The sequence below is a fragment of the Phytophthora ramorum genome (assembly GCF_020800215.1).
Source record: "Phytophthora ramorum isolate Pr-102 chromosome Unknown Phyram_PR-102_s0002, whole genome shotgun sequence".
NCBI lineage: Eukaryota > Oomycota > Peronosporomycetes > Peronosporales > Peronosporaceae > Phytophthora > Phytophthora ramorum.
The window spans coordinates 3,681,155-3,697,591 of NW_027150648.1; the positions used below are offsets into that span (position 1 = coordinate 3,681,155).

The 16,437-nt window shown below is 55.9% G+C and overlaps 5 protein-coding genes across 5 annotated transcripts; 2 read left to right on the plus strand and 3 right to left on the minus strand.

Annotated features, from left to right (window-relative positions):
- Positions 1-10: 10 nt before the first annotated feature.
- On the plus strand, positions 11-5,773 carry KRP23_2610 (Cilia- and flagella-associated protein 43; the record flags this gene model as incomplete). Its single annotated transcript, XM_067887368.1, has 1 exon — positions 11-5,773. One exon carries the CDS (start codon positions 11-13, stop codon positions 5,771-5,773), a length of 5,763 nt encoding a protein of 1,920 aa, XP_067749961.1.
- A 176-nt stretch (positions 5,774-5,949) lies between these two features.
- KRP23_2611 (Nucleolar pre-ribosomal-associated protein 1) lies at positions 5,950-12,270 on the minus strand (the record flags this gene model as incomplete). Its single annotated transcript, XM_067887370.1, has 1 exon — positions 5,950-12,270. The coding sequence occupies one exon, from the start codon at positions 12,268-12,270 to the stop codon at positions 5,950-5,952; it is 6,321 nt and encodes a 2,106-aa protein (XP_067749962.1).
- An 85-nt stretch (positions 12,271-12,355) lies between these two features.
- On the plus strand, positions 12,356-13,065 carry KRP23_2612 (uncharacterized protein; the record flags this gene model as incomplete). Its single annotated transcript, XM_067887371.1, has 5 exons — positions 12,356-12,505; positions 12,568-12,659; positions 12,734-12,828; positions 12,898-12,968; positions 13,048-13,065. 5 exons carry the CDS (start codon positions 12,356-12,358, stop codon positions 13,063-13,065), a joined length of 426 nt encoding a protein of 141 aa, XP_067749963.1.
- Positions 13,066-13,281: 216 nt separating this feature from the next.
- On the minus strand, positions 13,282-13,671 carry KRP23_2613 (uncharacterized protein; the record flags this gene model as incomplete). Its single annotated transcript, XM_067887372.1, has 1 exon — positions 13,282-13,671. One exon carries the CDS (start codon positions 13,669-13,671, stop codon positions 13,282-13,284), a length of 390 nt encoding a protein of 129 aa, XP_067749964.1.
- Positions 13,672-13,975: 304 nt separating this feature from the next.
- KRP23_2614 (uncharacterized protein) lies at positions 13,976-16,297 on the minus strand (the record flags this gene model as incomplete). The annotated part of the gene is made up of 1 exon (XM_067887373.1): positions 13,976-16,297. One exon carries the CDS (start codon positions 16,295-16,297, stop codon positions 13,976-13,978), a length of 2,322 nt encoding a protein of 773 aa, XP_067749965.1.
- Between the last annotated feature and the right edge of the window lie 140 nt (positions 16,298-16,437).

Consider the following 16,437-nt stretch of genomic DNA (forward strand, 5'->3'; position numbering starts at 1 on the left):
GCCGGTGAAAATGTCCGTCGACGCTACGGTTCGCCATGTCTTCGGATACGACGGAAGTGCCGGTGATTCGCCACCTCTGCAGCTTGCAGACGAGAACACGTTAGTGTACGTGAGCGGCCACACGCTGCACTTCACGTCCACCTCGACTCGTAGTCAGCATTTCCTGCTACGTCCTGAGCCTCGGAAGATCGTCGCGTTCGACTTCAACTGGAAGACGTCGACGTTCGCGATCACCACTCGAGAACCGGAAGCGACCATCGCGTTGTATTCGTATCCGGACAAGAAGCCCAAGGCGCAACTGGAGCTGAAAGGAGCCTCCGACGACATCTATGAGTATTCGTTAATCAAGTTTTCTCGCTGTGGTCGTCGACTGCTAAGCATTCGTCCGGCCCCACCGGATGTCGAAGACATTGGGAGTGAAAAGAACAAGGCAGCAGAGGCACGAGAGCCATTGCTCTGCGTTTGGGACGTGGAGACACTGGCACCAGTTCCAGGGTGTGAACAGTCCAGTGTGCGGGGACCTGCACGGTTCGCGTCTTTTGACCCAGCCAACGTCGACCAGTTTGTCGTAGGTGGAGACAGCGGACTTCAGGTCTGGAAGGTATACACGGGTAGTGCAGCATCCTCGAGTTTGCTGCGAGCAGAGACCGTGACGGTACCATCCCCGTCGAAAGAGGATGTCGGCCAACCTACTGATCCGGCGGACATCGCCGAGTGGGAAGACAAGCGGAAGCAGTTCAGTTGCCACGCGTGGCTTCCTCAAAGCCGCCTTCTTGTCGCTAACCAAGCAGGAGATCTGCTCCTGGTAGACGTCGCCGAAACTAAAGTTGCGCAGCACATCAGGACGGCAGCTCGGCCTGATCGCTGTCCGATTGCTGGGCTCGTGGTGACATCAGAGACCGTGGTTGTGGCCTATTCCGACGGAGCTCTCGCGTGGCTTCAGATGGACAATTGGGAGCTGTTGAACACGGGTATTCTGCCCGGGGAACTCACGGGTTCCGTTGTTACGGTCATGGCACCGACCCCAACGTTCGCGAAAGCGTATGTCGGCACGCGCAATGGCAAGATCTTCGAGGTGCGTACGAGCGTCATGCAAGATGACGATGAAGATGCTGAAAATGAAGACGACGAAGGTACTGCGCGGAGCTCTGCTAGCAGGCCGTCGAGTCGTGGAGGAAGTGATGAATCCTCTTTGGTGTCTCCGTGTGCGAGCTTCCCGACTGGTCCGGCGTGTGATAGCGCAGTGTTGACACCGTTCGGCGGTGCATTTGCTGCAGATGCTTTGATCGCTACAGGAGGTTTGAATGGACATTTAGCGCTGTGGAACCTTCGCGAATGCCGCCCTGTTGCCGAAGTCAACATAGCTGCACTCTTTACGCAGGACCCCACTACAATCGGAGCTACGGGTTCCAGCTCTCGACCAGGCACAGCTAGTGCTGCCTCGATGGACCTCAGTGCTGGGACGGCTAATCCTCCCTCGCTAGTGGTGATTGCTGCATTGGCATCACGACCTGGTGACCCCATTGTCATGATCGGCGATCATCAAGGAAGGCTTCGATCACTATGCGTCGCGAAAGTCGTGGGCGGAGGTGGCAAAGTGGAGATTTTACCACAACACTCCGTGCAATTGCTGCCATCCGACGCACCACTTGATCTGCTTTCGATTCACCCGACGCAGACAGTGCTCATGGCGGCTTCGACAAACAGTGGAGCGGTGTTCCTGCTGTCCATGGATCACGAAAGGCGGTTCCCGGTACAGGCTTTTTTCACGCTAGGAGAGCCAAACGAACGCGTTGTCGACATTCAATGGAATGCGACAGGAAGCAGCGCCAGTAGCTCGCTCACGCTCACATGCTTCTCTTCACGCGGGCTGTTTTACAGCGCGCGGTACCAAGCACCGCCGCCGGAAGATGTCTCGGTTGGCAGTGGCGCGTCAGGACGTCGAGATGTATCCCCTAGAGGCGCCTTACAAATCGTCCCCAAGGTTATCGCCTTTGGCGAATCTGTGCTACCCGTGTGCGCGCGGTTGCGCTTCCTAGCTGGTCCGTCAAGCAGTATGATGATCGCGACGTCTCCAGGCCGCCCAGAGCTCACACTGCTGAAGTATCGCGACGTACTTCGCGAATCCACGGAGGAGATCAGCATCCTCTCAAAGATGCTGACCAAGCGTGCCCATGCTCGCGGAGTATCTGCAGTGGCTCTTTTCCCGCGTGTGCTGGACGGAGGTGTAGAGCTTCTGGTGACCGGCGGGATGGATGGCACGGTCACACTGTGGACGCTCGCCGCTGCGTCGGCAGTGAACGCCCGACGTCAAATGAGAAAGTCAACCGAGAGTGACAACGAGTCTAAGGAGTCCGCGTCTGGAACTGGTGGCGAGCTTGACGAAATGCAAGCGACCAAAAAGCGCACGCTGGTGACGCACGCCGGACCGGTAACAACTTTGCGCTTCGTCCTCAGTCGAGGTGGAGCCCCAGCCGAGGGCGGCGGGGCTGCGAATGTTCAGCTCATCTCGACGGGCGTGGACGGCTGCGTGTTCTTGATGGACGTGCGGCTATCACTTGAGCTGTACGGGGAATCGATCGGGCTGAGTGGCATGCAGAACTCCGATCCAACCATGAATCCGCTCTACATGAGCGTCGTCTCGACTGCCAAATATGACGACGTCTTCCAGCCTGAACGGGAGCAAGAGCGTACACCATTTCTCGAGGGAAGAACACGTGCTGAAGTAGTGGCAGCACGCGATCGATTCGATCGTGGGAAAGATGGCACGCGTACTAAGCTGGCCGAGCTTGAGAGTCGGCTCAAAGCCATGCTAGCCGACAACGAACGGCTGCCTGAGAGCGAGCAGCTAGAACGTCAAGAATTCGTGCTCAACGTGGCCTGGCGCGATAATCTCTTGAGCCAACACGCAGCTCGAGCTCAGCGTGTACGCGAAGGCATCGCGCGTGACCTTGCGCGTATGGCTATCGTTCGTGAGCGGATGAAGCGTGAATTCTGGGATGTAGCAGAAGTCCCTGGCGTTCGCCTCACAGCTCTCTCACCGTCACCTTCTACCACTGCTGCTGTTGCTCCGGCAGTGTCTGGTGGCCAACAACCCCCACAAACGCAGGCACCATCAGCCTCGTCAGCATCTACAGGGCATTCAGCACCGCTTTTCGTGTACAACTTCCCGATGCGACAGCAGACGCCGCTTGAACAAAAGCTTGCCAAGCAAGTAGCTACGCTTCGCCTTGTCGAGTTCGCACACCAGCAACAAGAAGACCGTGAAGGTCACGCGTCGGATACGCGCGCACGATTTCAGGAAACAGTTCCCGATGATCTGCAGTGGGTTTTGAACGCTGGATCGCTGCACCCGAAAGCCCAGGAAGCCACCACCGGCAACGACGCCCCAGCATCGCCAGAGATCGCCGACTACGGCAAAACGCCGAGCTACCACTTCGTGTACCATCCTGCCTCGGTGCGCACTAGCAAGCAGGCACTCGTGCAGATGCATCTGCTTGAGTCTTATGCTCGATCACTGCAGAGTGCATTCAATGCCGAGTTCCAGGAGCTTGTGCGACATAAGGAGAACACCATGGAGCAAATCGAGGCGAAGAACGCCCGTATCATGGAGATCACGGCTGAGCTCAATGCTGGCGGCAGTGCCTCCGACCTGTTTCGACCTCAATGGGCTCCTGAGGAGAAGGCCGACTCCATCCTCAAGGTTTCGCCCGAAGAGATGACGCAGCAACCGTACGAGACTGCAGAGCGCCGCAAACAGCGCGAACGCGACACCCATGAAGCAGCAGAGCGGGAAAAGACTCGCAAGAAAGACGATGTTGGTGGCCGAGCACTGGTCGATATGATGGACGGCACTCTGGAAGTTAAGAAGGATCCGCTGGCAGCACAAGAGTTGGTCAAGGAGGCTTGGATGCTGACCGTACCACCCGAGGAGATGACAGCAGAGCAAAAGAAGCTCGTGACACAATTCGAGGCAGCACAAGCCAAGTTTGAAGAGGAGCGCGAGAAGTATCGGAAGAGTCTGGACTTGGAGCTGCGTAAAACTCGAGGAGAGGTGATAGACCTCTGCCGGGCGTTCGACGACAAGCTGCGCGCTCTACGTGATCGGTACATGGCCACACGTCGAGCTGTACTCGCTCAAGAGCTGTACGAGCTCCGTTTGGCCGAGAAGCTCATGGCGCGTGAACAACTGGAGCTTGAAGCGGAACGGCTTGAAGATGAAGCACGCAGGATGCAAGAGACAGAGGCTAGCGCCCAAAGCGAGAGTGACCGCTTTGCAGCCCAACTTGAGGCGTGTCGCGAAGAATTGCATCGTGCCACTGAAGAAGACAAGCTGCTTGAGAAGAGCTTTGTTCGTGAATTGGAGGAGATGGTTCACAGCAGCGGTGCGAGTGGAACGGGAGGCACGCCAACTGCGAGCACGAGTCAACTGGAATCCCCAGAGTTCACCAGGCAGCTTGTTGAGTTGTACCGCAAACGCAAGCCGGACGACCTCGTACTAGCTCGTGACGGAGCGTCGGGGCTTGATGTAACGAAGCGCAAGAATTCTGGAGGAGTTACCGCCACGCGCGCTAAGGGTTCTGCCAAGCAACGCCTGCTAGCTGAAAGCCAAGGCAGCGACGGATCCAAACGCTCCTTACTGTTGAAGCAATTGTCCAGCAAAACAAATGTGGTCGAGCCTGAAGCCAACCTCGATCCGTTTCAACACCTTGATAACCTGCACCATGATCGCTCCAGGCGTGGGAGTATCACCGCGGTAGGGTCCGGCAGCCAAAAGCTCGCGGTAGTGCCGCTAGACTACACAGCTGATCGTCCGGAAGGCGTGCTAGTCGAGGATCGTATATGGCGAGCTCTCAACGCGCTTCGATCCAGGAAAATCCTCGCAGAGTATGCCGTTCGTGAAAAAACCGAGCTGCTAGCTCTTGCTAAGACGGTCAGCGATGAGCTTCGCACCAGGTTGGCAGACTTGCAGTATCGGCGGAGACAGCAACAACGACAGCGGGACTCCTTGGTGCAGCGCCGAATGGGATTAGCTGAGAGCGCGCCTTTGCTGGTGCGAATCAAGCAGGGCCAAGACGAGACTCCCGTAGGGGGTGGTGGTGAAGACGCCCTCCTTGTGGCACGAACAGGTGTCGAAGCCTTGAACGACGTGATCCAGCTGCACGGCAAAGACCAGGTAGGAATCCTCGGTCGTATCAAGGACTTCCGCAAGAGCATCAACGTCATGGAATGGGAGCACGCGTTGCTGGAGCTACAGGCGCGCGATATGGACGAACGGTACACGGACATCCAGTTGCTCCGCGTGACCAAAGACCTTCAAGAGCTCTTCCACACGGGAGACACGTCCCACAAGCAGAAGCGTGAGGCAGCCATGCTTGAGGCCAAACTGGCGCACCTGGGCCGCCACCACCAGACCACCTTACTCAAGCTTGAACGTACTGGGTCCCAACTGGAGCGTCAGCTTCGTGAACGCGAGCGCGAGAACCGGAACTTCCAGCAACAAGTAACCCAGCTTGAGACACAAGTGCAGATCCGCGAGGACATCTTGGCGAGTCGCACCAGTGCGGCCATGCGCCAACAAGCAGCAGGTGGAGGTGTCCGGGGCGACGAGGCCAGACTCAAAGCCATCGCTGTGAGGCGCAAGCTGGTGGACCTGGCCAGGGCTCAAACCGACGAGATTGAGTTCCTTCGTCTCGAGCTGGACAAAATGCGGCGCCGCACGTTCCCGAGCTTTGCACAGGCGCACGCTCGCGAGTATCACGATGTCGACTGAGTCCTACGAGCTGCTGCAAACACACGTCAGTGACTGAAAGAACGGTTGGGTACTTACCGATGGATTCGTAGACTGTAGCTCCGCAACACCAGGAAATACATGAAAGCAGTGTCTATTGAGATAATCAGGCACTTGCGCTTGCGCAGACGCACCTTGACCTTGTGATGCCAAATCATCTAGAGCAGTGCTGAAGCGTAAGCAGAAGAGCCGCTCTGCTTGTCAGAAGCTAGCACAAGCTGCTTCAGGGTTGGAAGCTGATCCAGAACGATCTTGAGCTGCTCTAGTGCAAGTCTCGCGCGCCGCTGCTGGGACAAAGCTCCGGTGTTGCTCGACACAAGGATGGAGGCCACTTGGCGCAGCAAAATTGCCCAGTCGGGGAAGCGAAGCTTCTGTGCCTCATGATGGCGTTGCTGCAACAACCACCGAGAAAGATTGTTCGCCACCATCTCGGCGCAATCAAGAGCTTGGGTACTCACGTTATCATCGAGGTTCGCATCGCTCACGAGCTCGTCTGGTAAGCTCGTAGGCTGCTGCACCACCTCAAGGGCCTTCTGCAAGAGCTGGAGCGAGCACACGGAACCAGCGCGGCGGACAATCAACTCAGCCACAACCGCAGCCTTGGTCAGGACCGCCTGGTTGCTTCTCGAGCTTGAACGACCTGCAATTGCAGACTGCAGAGAAGCAAATGTGTTCGCTGCCTGCAGGGCTGTTGAATGCTGCTGGATGTCATCGAGCTCATTCCAGACATCATCTCGCATGGTTTGCTCCAAAAGCGCCATGAGCGGCAGTAGTAGCGCTGACGACGCTACCCGCATCGATCCGGATGATTTGTCATTGCGCGACTTCACAAACGATGATGCAGCTCCATGCTTCAAGAATTGAGCCGCTAACCATTCCAGCAATGCTCCCTTAGTCACCAAATAGACACCTCCTGACGGCGTGCGAAGTGCTGCCAGCAGAATACTCGTGATCAATGGCTGCGTGTGCGTATCCGCCAGCTCAGAGGTGAAAAAGCTCAGCAGCATCGGAAGTACGTGGCGGCGCACCAGCAGCGCCACATCGTCGTCGCTACGTACACCACGGCGAAGCGTGTGCAGCAACCATGAGCGTTCTTGGCGGTAGGTCAGCGCCGCTCGGCTGTTAAACAGCGAGTAGAACATCGGCACATCCGATAGATCCATTGCAGGACGAGCCAACAGGAAGTGGTTAACTTGTGGGTACAGCACGTGTGTCGGTCGAGTTAGCACTGCGAGGGCATCGTTGAGGAACACGGTGACCACCGATGGGACCTGCTCCAGAGGCTCTTCCACACCACGACGGAAGATGTCAAGCAGCAGATGCACCTGACGGCCCGCCTTAAAGTCGCTCGTAGTCTCGTTTGTTGCCTGGAGAGACTCGTGCAGGTGTGCGAGAATGCCAAACGCGTACTCGCGGATGCTCTCGGTATTCGACGATGTGGCACGAATGGCAATACCCAACAAGCCTTGCTGCACGATGCCACCATCGGGCAAATCTGACGAGGAGATGAAGTACGACAACATCGGCAGGAGGAACGCTGGATCATAGGCTTCGGCTTCTTTCTCATCATCGCCCGAAAGAGCCTGCTCCGCTTCATCGTTAGACTCGTCCCCAGGAAGTTCTTCATCAAGATCCAAGAGAGACGCATCACTGGCTGCCGAGAGCTCACGTTCCAAGGGGAAGCGCTCAATGGTGGCGCGAACACGGTTTTGCTCGAGCCCACCGCCGAGAACCCACGCTGAATCGTCTACCAGGTCGGTATGGGAACGCTTAGATGACGCCGACGTTGCTGTTGCTGACGGAGAAAGCGTTGATGATGCACCAAAACGGAAGCCCATGCTCACAAGCGTCAGTTCCTCCTGCTTGGAACTCTGGGCCTCAAAGTCTTCGAAGAGCAAGCGCAGACTGCGATCGAAAGGAGATAGCGACATCGAATACGAGCTCAGCAATGTCTGCAAGAGCGATCGCGTATACTTCCCTGTGATGCGAGCGAGCCGGGCAACCACGCGCGCAATCAAAAGCCGCACTGAATTGTTGGTGGTGTTCTGCAAGCTTTCCACGAAACACGGGTGCTCAACGATAACGTCAAAGTGAGCATCAAAGTCGTAATCTACAGCGCTTGCGTCGTTTCCTGCTAAGCGCAGAAGAGCCGCTGTCAAGCTCACAAATGCCTCAAACGCAGGTTGTGCGCCATTTCGGATGACTTCACGCGTCTCGGCGAACAGCGGCAGTGCCGTTTTCAAAGCAGACACCTGTTTCTCTTGATTTTGGCGCTTCAGGGATCCGACAGCACACTCCACCATGAGCACAATCGCATCAAACTTGTTCTGATCGCTTTGCGCTGTCTTCAGAGCAACTAGACCGCTCCGAACCAGGACAAGCAGCAAGCTTAAATTCATGTTTTCGTTGCAACCACTGCTGCGCAAAAGAAGAAGCAGCCCCAGGAGCTGTGGAGACGTTAAAGTCTCGCCACTCTCTGATCTTGCTAGTTTCTTCACCATTGTACTTGCAGAAGCACACAGTGCATCGGTGTCAGCGTTCGCAGAGTCATCGGCAGAAACGTACCGTAGCAATCCAAGCTCGGACGTGTAGCTTTTCTGCGATCCCAACAGCACACGCTCATAGCAGTTCAACGCCAATTTGCCCGCAAACTTACGAAGAGCAGGGGTTGCAATAATCGCAAACACATTGTAGACTGCTCCCACCAGCTTGCATTGCACTCGTTCATCTTTCTCGCGCCGAAGTCGCTCCATGAGATAATCCTGAAGCTTCACAGGGAACGCCGCAGCATCATTACCGGTTCGAATTGCGGTGACGATGGCTCGAAGCACCTCAGAGCAGGACTCTCCGTCAATACTGCTTGACGACTCACACGCACTTCGCATCACTAGAGGTGCCAACGCACTTTCGATAGCCGCCATAGCAGTGGAGGCATCGATGCCGCCCAGGTGCCCGAGTACCGTGAACCCGGTCGTGAAAAACGACAGTTGGCGTTGACTGCTTTGGCTGTTCAGAAGCTGCCAGAGTTTCCGCGTGAGCAACTTGGCGCGCTTGTATTCTGAAAACGAAATGTACTGAGCATGAGCGCCTAGGGACTCGAGCACCCTCTCGACAAGCACCACATGCGGAGAATTGATAGTTGCCGTGCTGAATTCTTGCAGCAGACTGTCCAGTACTGGAATGCGAGCCCGAGGAGGAATACGCGAAGCTAGTACAGCCACGAGCGGCACACCAGCACGCTGGAACATGCCACTGAAGTCGCATAGCGCCGTTAGATCCGCTTCAGGCTGGTTGCCGGAGTAAACTCGCAGCGCAACAATTTCGACGGCTGACAGCTGTCGCCACAAGGCTACGTTCGAAGTGCTGGAAATCACTGTCCGCAGCTTGAAGAAAGTGCGCGCCAGCACTCCAGAGACTGGACCATCCTCGCCCGAGACGATAACAAGCGTCAGTAAAAGCAGCAGTAATTCGCAGAGCTGTGCCGGTCTGTCGTCCGAGAACTCGGGGTGGTTTGAAGAAAAGAAGAACAGCAGTTGCTCGCACATGCGTGCTGCATCCGCCGCTACTACCTCATGGTCGTTAACTCGACGCTTCACCAAGCTGATCAATGCTGCCATTGCTGCGTTTTGCTCCTTGATTCCCTTGTTTGTGATGCTGAAAAGAAAGTGCTGGAGAATAACGTGCGCAGGAACCATCTTGGAAAACGCCTCGGTGGCGGAAGCTGTGGCTGCTAGCTTATTTTGCTGCTTATTTTTCGTCACTGGTGAAGACGCAGACTTGAGTAGAGACAAAATATCCACATCTCCTCGAGCAGACAGATAGTGGAGTACCGGGTCAAACAAATCATCTACATCCGCGCAGTTACTGATAATATGGTCCCAGCTTGAAGCAAAGTCCGCGGGTGCCATCGTCACTAGCGCAGCAGTGAGAGCATTGGGGTCACTGAAGCGGTGCCACTTGGTGCTAGCCGCTCGCACTTTCTTCTTAGGGGTGGCAATTCTGCTTGAGCCATGTTTTCCACATGTCAACGATTCACAATGAGCCTTAAGCCAGGTGTAAGCATCACATTCGCGCTCCATCTCATCAGAACCCACTGAGCGCTTCCGTTTCTTGCCGTTCGAATCATCACTAGACGCTCCACTGGTTTCATCTTGTTTTGACGCACTCGTATCCATGTCAGAGAATGCATCGCTGCTTGCAATTAGTGCGACTAACTGCTGAGGATATTTGCTCGTTGGCAGCAATCCTAGCAGAATGCGCACGGCAAATGCTACGACGCTTGGGTCAGACCGATAAGCCGACAGATCAGGTTTCCCTGCCAGAGCACTTACTCCTCCAGTGGGTGAATTCAGAAATCCCACCAGGGCCACAGTTACCGGGCTAAGCGAAGACGAAGCATCGGTTACTACGTGTCTGCCGATTGCGACGTACAGGAGGGGGTCGGCCATCACAGCACGCGTGATTTGTTCAGTGAATTCGGCACAAATTTTGCCTCCGCTTTGGCGCATACTCTCTAGCCAGAATGTGACTTCTTCATCAGCACGTCCGTTAAGTGTTTCTTGTCCAAAAATGTCTGAAGCGAGCAAAGTTCGCTGGAGCACCTGACCTGCGAGCTCCTGTACGGTACGACTAGGCGTAGACACATACAACAGTAGCATCTGATGCAGCTTCGAGCGGTTACCGGAATTTCCGCTTGTAAACAGGAAGCGCAGGCGAGGAGTGTCCACAGCAAGCAAGAAGCGCAGCATTTCACCTACAATCAAACTCTGCATAGGTGCCGGCAGGGAATCTTCAGCATCATCAGCAGTGGGGGAATCCAAGTAACGCCACGCCAGCGTTTTGGTAAAATCAACCTTCACCTCGCGCATGGTCTGAGGAAGGCATTCCAAATACAGGCGGAACACCGTGAGGGCACGCACGTAGATAAGTGCGATACTCCGCTCCTGTGAAGCACATAACTTGAGCAGCAATGAGACGAGCGCCTCCGGGCTGGGAACCAGGAAACGAAGCTCTGATTGCACGTCCGAAGCAAGCGCCAACGATTCTAGCGATGATGCTAGGCGGACGTAACGCTTCAGCGTGGCCTCGATCACCCCTAGTGACGAGTAGATGACCAAGTTGTTGCTGTGCTGGATACTACGGGAAAGCTCCTTTCGGTAGTTTCCTGGTGCGATGAGTCGAGACGCGAGCGACTGCGCAGAACACCATGACGAGAGCGCTTCTCCATTCTTAATCGAGGGGATTCCAGTGACCACTGCATCCAGCGAGCAGGATAGCAACTTTTGCACCAGTGAAGCCACACAGAACCAGCGGTATACTGGCTTGGGCTCGAGCTGCACCGCCAGCGCAGCGAGGTATTCCGACAGAAGACCTGGGTACGTGGCAAGGAATCGCATCACCAAAGTCTGCGCTTGCGCACTGCGCAGCAGCTCGTTCACACCGATGGTCACCATGGCATTGCGGATCACCTTGACGGCGTACGCCTGGTCTGATGTGATCGCCTCTCCATCTCCATGCGCGCTCGACGCCGTAGATTTCGACAAAAAGAGCCTCAGCGCCTGCTTCTGGGGCACCACATACAGCGCGCTGTCCTCAAAGAACAGCGCGTTGAGCACTCCGAGCGCTGTGTCTCGCACACTGTCGTCGTCCTCCACTTGCAGCAGCGCCAGCAATTGGTGCACACACGTGCCGTTGAACACCACGCGCTTGCTCTTGAGCTCCACGTCCTCGTTATGCAGCACGATCTCCCCCAGCCTGTCGAAAATCTCGCGCAGCATCTCGACTGAATCTCCGTCCACGCTCTTAAACAGCGACGCCGTGACGCCTGCCTCCTTCATGGCGAAGCGGTGCACGCTCTTGTCCGCGCACGCCGTGAGCGCCAGCACCAGATCCGCATACGCCGCCCGTAGCTGGAATGGCGCGTGCTTGATCTCTCCGTCCGGTCCCTCCTCGGGCTTCTTCCAGCGCCTCGTGGCGAGCTTCACAAACGCCGGACACTGGAAATTGAACAGCCGGACAAGCTCGCGCGCCGCGACGCCGCTGACTTTGGCCAGCGTAGCCAGCAGCTGCAGCGCGCGGAACTCGATCAGCGGTTTGTCGCTCCAGCTCAACAGCTTCTCGAGCTGCGGCGACTTCTCGCGCACCACGCGCAGCGCGAAAGCTTCGGCCTGCGCGGCGTCGCGTCGCTGCTGTTCCTGCAGCAGATGCGTCACTGCATGCAGAAACGTCGAGAAGCTCTCGCGCCGCTCCCAGCGACTGCCGGCGCCGTGTTGCTCGGGCCACAGGCGTAAAAGAAGCTCTCCGTGAGGGTGTAGGGCCAGGAACTGGGCGCGCGCAGCAGCCGCCTCAGCCTCGGACGCGGCCGCATGGCCATCAGCAGGTTCACACAGCAGCAGCGAGCGGGAGAAGATCAGGAACGCGTCGTCCAGCGGCTGCCGGGTGCGCTCCGCCGCCAGCAGCAACTCGCGCAGCGCCGCCATCGCCAGCAATTGGATTATGGTCCGTGATTGGTCCACGACGGTTTGTAGGTTGGAACCTAGAATGATAGCTTGAAGCTTGAGTGAGATGGCTACAAAGCATGGGATCCGATTGAGTGTGTTGGGAGCGCTGGGAGTGGCGGTGTCGAGCTACGGGGTGTATGTGAAGAGGCAGAAGCTGGCGTGGAAGGATGAATACTCGGCGCTCTGTGATGTGGAGAGGTTTTCCTGCTCGCAGGTTGTTGCTTTTTGCTGGGGCTCTTTCTCAATGCACTGAATTGGTGTTTTGTGTATCTGAAGGTGTTGACGAGCGAGTACAGCAGCTTGCTAGCGTATTGGGGGATCGTAGAGAAACGCTCGCTGGCTGCTGGACGTGTCGAATGCTCATTTGGGTACGTCACTCTGCGTTTGGTTAGCTCGTTGTGAAGCAGAAACTGGATTTGGAGAATGAAATGGTGTGGTTCAGGGGTCTTGGCGTACTCAGTGTTCATGCTGTACCCGGTGGTGCGAATGGCCCCGTACCATGCGGAGTTTTACTGTGTTGTGTCGTGCTGTGCTACGGTGAGATGGAGAAACGAACTACTGGTAGACTGGAAAGAGCTCATGGCATTCTGTTGCTTCCCCTGTCAGGCGGTCATGTTGTACCTAGCGTACATTTTGGCGTTTGTGCTCCAGGACTTTTGTTTGGTGTACATTGCAACGTACGTTGTCACTGGTGGGTTGATGTGGAACTCGTTGGCGCTTGTTCGTGCGAGGCGGGACGGCTTAAGAACAGTGAAGGCCAACAAGTCCGAGTAGCTACCTCCTCGACCCAGTATGTATTGATGCGGCTTCGTCCAACCCTACTACCGCTCTTGAATCAATACAACGTTAGTTCAGGTACGAGTCCAAGTCGTGTCCCGCTTCCAGCCACTTCTGCACACGTTCCGGCTTGTGCAGTTCCTCACGCAGCTCCTTGAGCAGCTTAGCTTTGAGTTCCCTGGGTCATGGGAACGGGGCGACGGAGCGCCGTATCTACAGATACTCGTCGATCTCTTCGGTGTACAGCACCGGCTTCTCCTTGCGAGGATAGTCATCTTGCTCTGCGCAGTCAGAGCAGACGGTCGTGGTGTCAGGCACGCGCATGATCACGTTCTTGTCCTGGTACAGAACGTCGTCCATCGAGTACAATCTGCCGCACTCTTCGCACTCACTGCCCGGCGATGTCGTGGACTTCAACTCGCTCTCCAATCTTTGGGCGAGCAGATATTTGCAGCCGTGCCGTTTGCGCTCCCCTTTCGTCGCGAAGGTGGCGCCGCATGTGCACGTGAAGGTGCGCGACTTCTTCTTCTCCACCTTGGGCTTCTTCGCCATTTTATCTTGGCCCGCCCCCTTTCGCGTAATCTTGCTCCTCTTGCGCACCATCGAGAAAATCGCAGAATGACAAGCTGATGGAAAGGACTTGGTGGCTTACAAAGAGCAAGTTGAAGTGGTCACTGCGAAGTTCTGAAGTTGCTTGTCACCAGGAAAATGGAGGAATGAAATGGGCGGGTCTAAGCGTGGGTGAAAGTCCACTGCAATTTCAATGTAAGAAATGAAAGTTGCTCTATAAGAAAACTGTATCGACATGTAGTTTTAGTTTCGTGCATGGCGCCACGAGTACGGCAGTAGCGTATCCCGAAATATTCGAGAGATTACAGAAGAATACTCGAAGTATCTGACTTTTCAATCAATTCAAGGCAGCACTGGATCCCTGCACATGTGGTGGGTCCCAGTAGACAGCAGTGGGGATCGACAGCAGCGAATCCTGCGAACTGGATCCAGCTGCGGGGACCTGTGGGAAATATTCCGGTGAGAGGCGACTGTCACCGGCCTCGATCCTGAACTCGACCACATTCGACTCGCTCTTCATGTACGCGGGCCGGTACTTTCGCCATCCCCACGGCCGTCTTCGAAGAAAACGCCGGAAAGTATCTTGGATACCCTTCTCAATTAGCTCATAGAACTTGAGCTCCCGCGGCGAGCGCCGTAAAGTGCCAATGATGTCATCCATCGGCACGAAGCACCACCGAACGCATTTGTACAAACGAAGCACGTCCTTGGCGTTGCCATTGTAGTCGTGAGCTGCTTGATTGGAGCTTCCGAGATAGCTGAAGTTGTTACCAAACACCAACTTGTTCAGGCATCGTAAAAGTGTCCGCTCTCCCTCAGGAATGCGTAAGCGATCGCTACGCAGCACAAGCACAAGCGTATCCAGTGGCAAGCGTTGCATCTCGGAAACGACCATCAGATCAGAGAGTTCAGTCGATGCACCGTGCGGAGCCGAGTAGAAAATCGTTGTCTGGAGAAGAAAGTGATACATGCTGCACACGGGGTTCCCCCAGACAAAGAACTTGCCCCGAAATTGTGCTTTTCCCACGGCTTCAGGTTGGATCGCAAAGGTCGCTGCAACGGCTGGCGTCAAGGACGACGGAGACGGGGGCACGAGATCGCACCACTTACTGTATTGCTGGTAGCAATGCTGATACTCAAGTGTCACTTCTTGTGAGACCTCCGCATGGTTTGGCTGGGCTCGCAAATATTTTACTTTCATCTGCCCGCGTATCCAGAACTCAGGGTCTTTTTTGAGAGCCTCCGGTTCATCCAGCTTGTCAGCTTCGGCAGTCAAGAGCTGCGGTGAAGAGGACCTAATGATTCGCCACATGATCGGCATTTCGTCCGTGATGTCGATTCGCACTTGAAGCTGGAATTTCCCGAACTGAAGCAGCGTGAAGAGATTGCCTTCACCAGACATCACCTCGATCTCCACAGGCTCTCTTTCGATGTACGGCTCCCACTCTGGTGCAAAGTGGGTGTGGATATCGCGGAGTGACAGCAGCTCTGATGCTTGGAAGTTGTAGCACAGCCATTTGCTCACCGCGTCCAGCAGATTCCGCCAGAACTCGAGAAGTCTGACGCTGTTAATAAGACCCACCACAGCTTGAATGAGAATATCACGATGCTTGAGTCGACTGATGTACACCGTTCGCATGTCCGTTAACACTTGATAATATTGATCAGGCTTGAGCGACTTGATGAAGGCCACCAAGAGATCGCACAAAATGTGCCGCATCACGTTGTCATCCAGCGCCGACGCCGCCAGGAGCATCTCCATCCACGACGTCGTGTCCACGTGTCGAATAGCCAGCACCAGGCAGTAATACAGCATGGTTTTCCTCATGCCGAGCCACTGCCCCAGCTTCACCGCCTCCATTGCGTTGCGCGTATCGATCATGCGCACCTTGAACCTGTAAATGTACTCCACTGCTGTCACCAGCGCGCCCAAATTTGTTCCTTCAATCTCCACGTGCATGACGCCAACCTCCTTTTCCAGTCTAGACAGCGCCATGGGCGTCAACCCTTCGTCGTCACTGAACAAGCTCCTAGCAACTTTGTGTCCACTCGGCGGCCCAGTAATCACTGCTGCCAGGGGGTCCTGTCGCAGCCTCTTCCTCTTCTGGACAATCTCGGGGCTGTCCTGCTCTGAGCACGAGCGTCCTCCACGTCTGTGGACGGCACAGCGCACGAAGTCCAGTCGCAGCGCCTCGAAGTCTTCAAGAGGACACTTGCAAATGTCCTCCTGAGCATCCTCCAGCTGCTGCAGGTCCTGCTCGTCTAATAGCCGCAGCGTCACGGCCCCGTCCTTGGCGAGCGACGTGTGACGCAGCAGTCGCAGTTGCTTGTAGAGCCACGGACAGCGTAGCTGCAGTACCGACAGGTGGACCGCCACTGCGCACCCGTCAACGTGCAGCGTCACGTCCGGCGCGTCGCTCTCTGTGGAGGGAATGCACGAGGATTTATTCGTTGTCGTCGTCGTCATGGACGTCTTGGGCTTCGTGGGATTGGACGTCCTGGACTTCGTGGGCTCTGCGCGGGTTGCTGGCGGGTCGACGGTGGAGGTGGGTTGTTTGGGGGCACTAGTGTTATCGCTGGGGTTCACGTCGGCGTCGGCGTCCGGGTCATCGAGCAACAGCACGCGGCGCGCGCCGTCGTCCACGCGGTAGATGGCCATCGATGCGGAATCAAAAGTGACTTGGCTCAAATATGGATAAGTGCAAGTTTTGTCACAGATGGCTACATTTCGCTACGTTGAAGATGGTTGGTTTGGCCAATTTGCAGCGTACGGCAGTTCGAAGTAAGCAAATGCCAAGT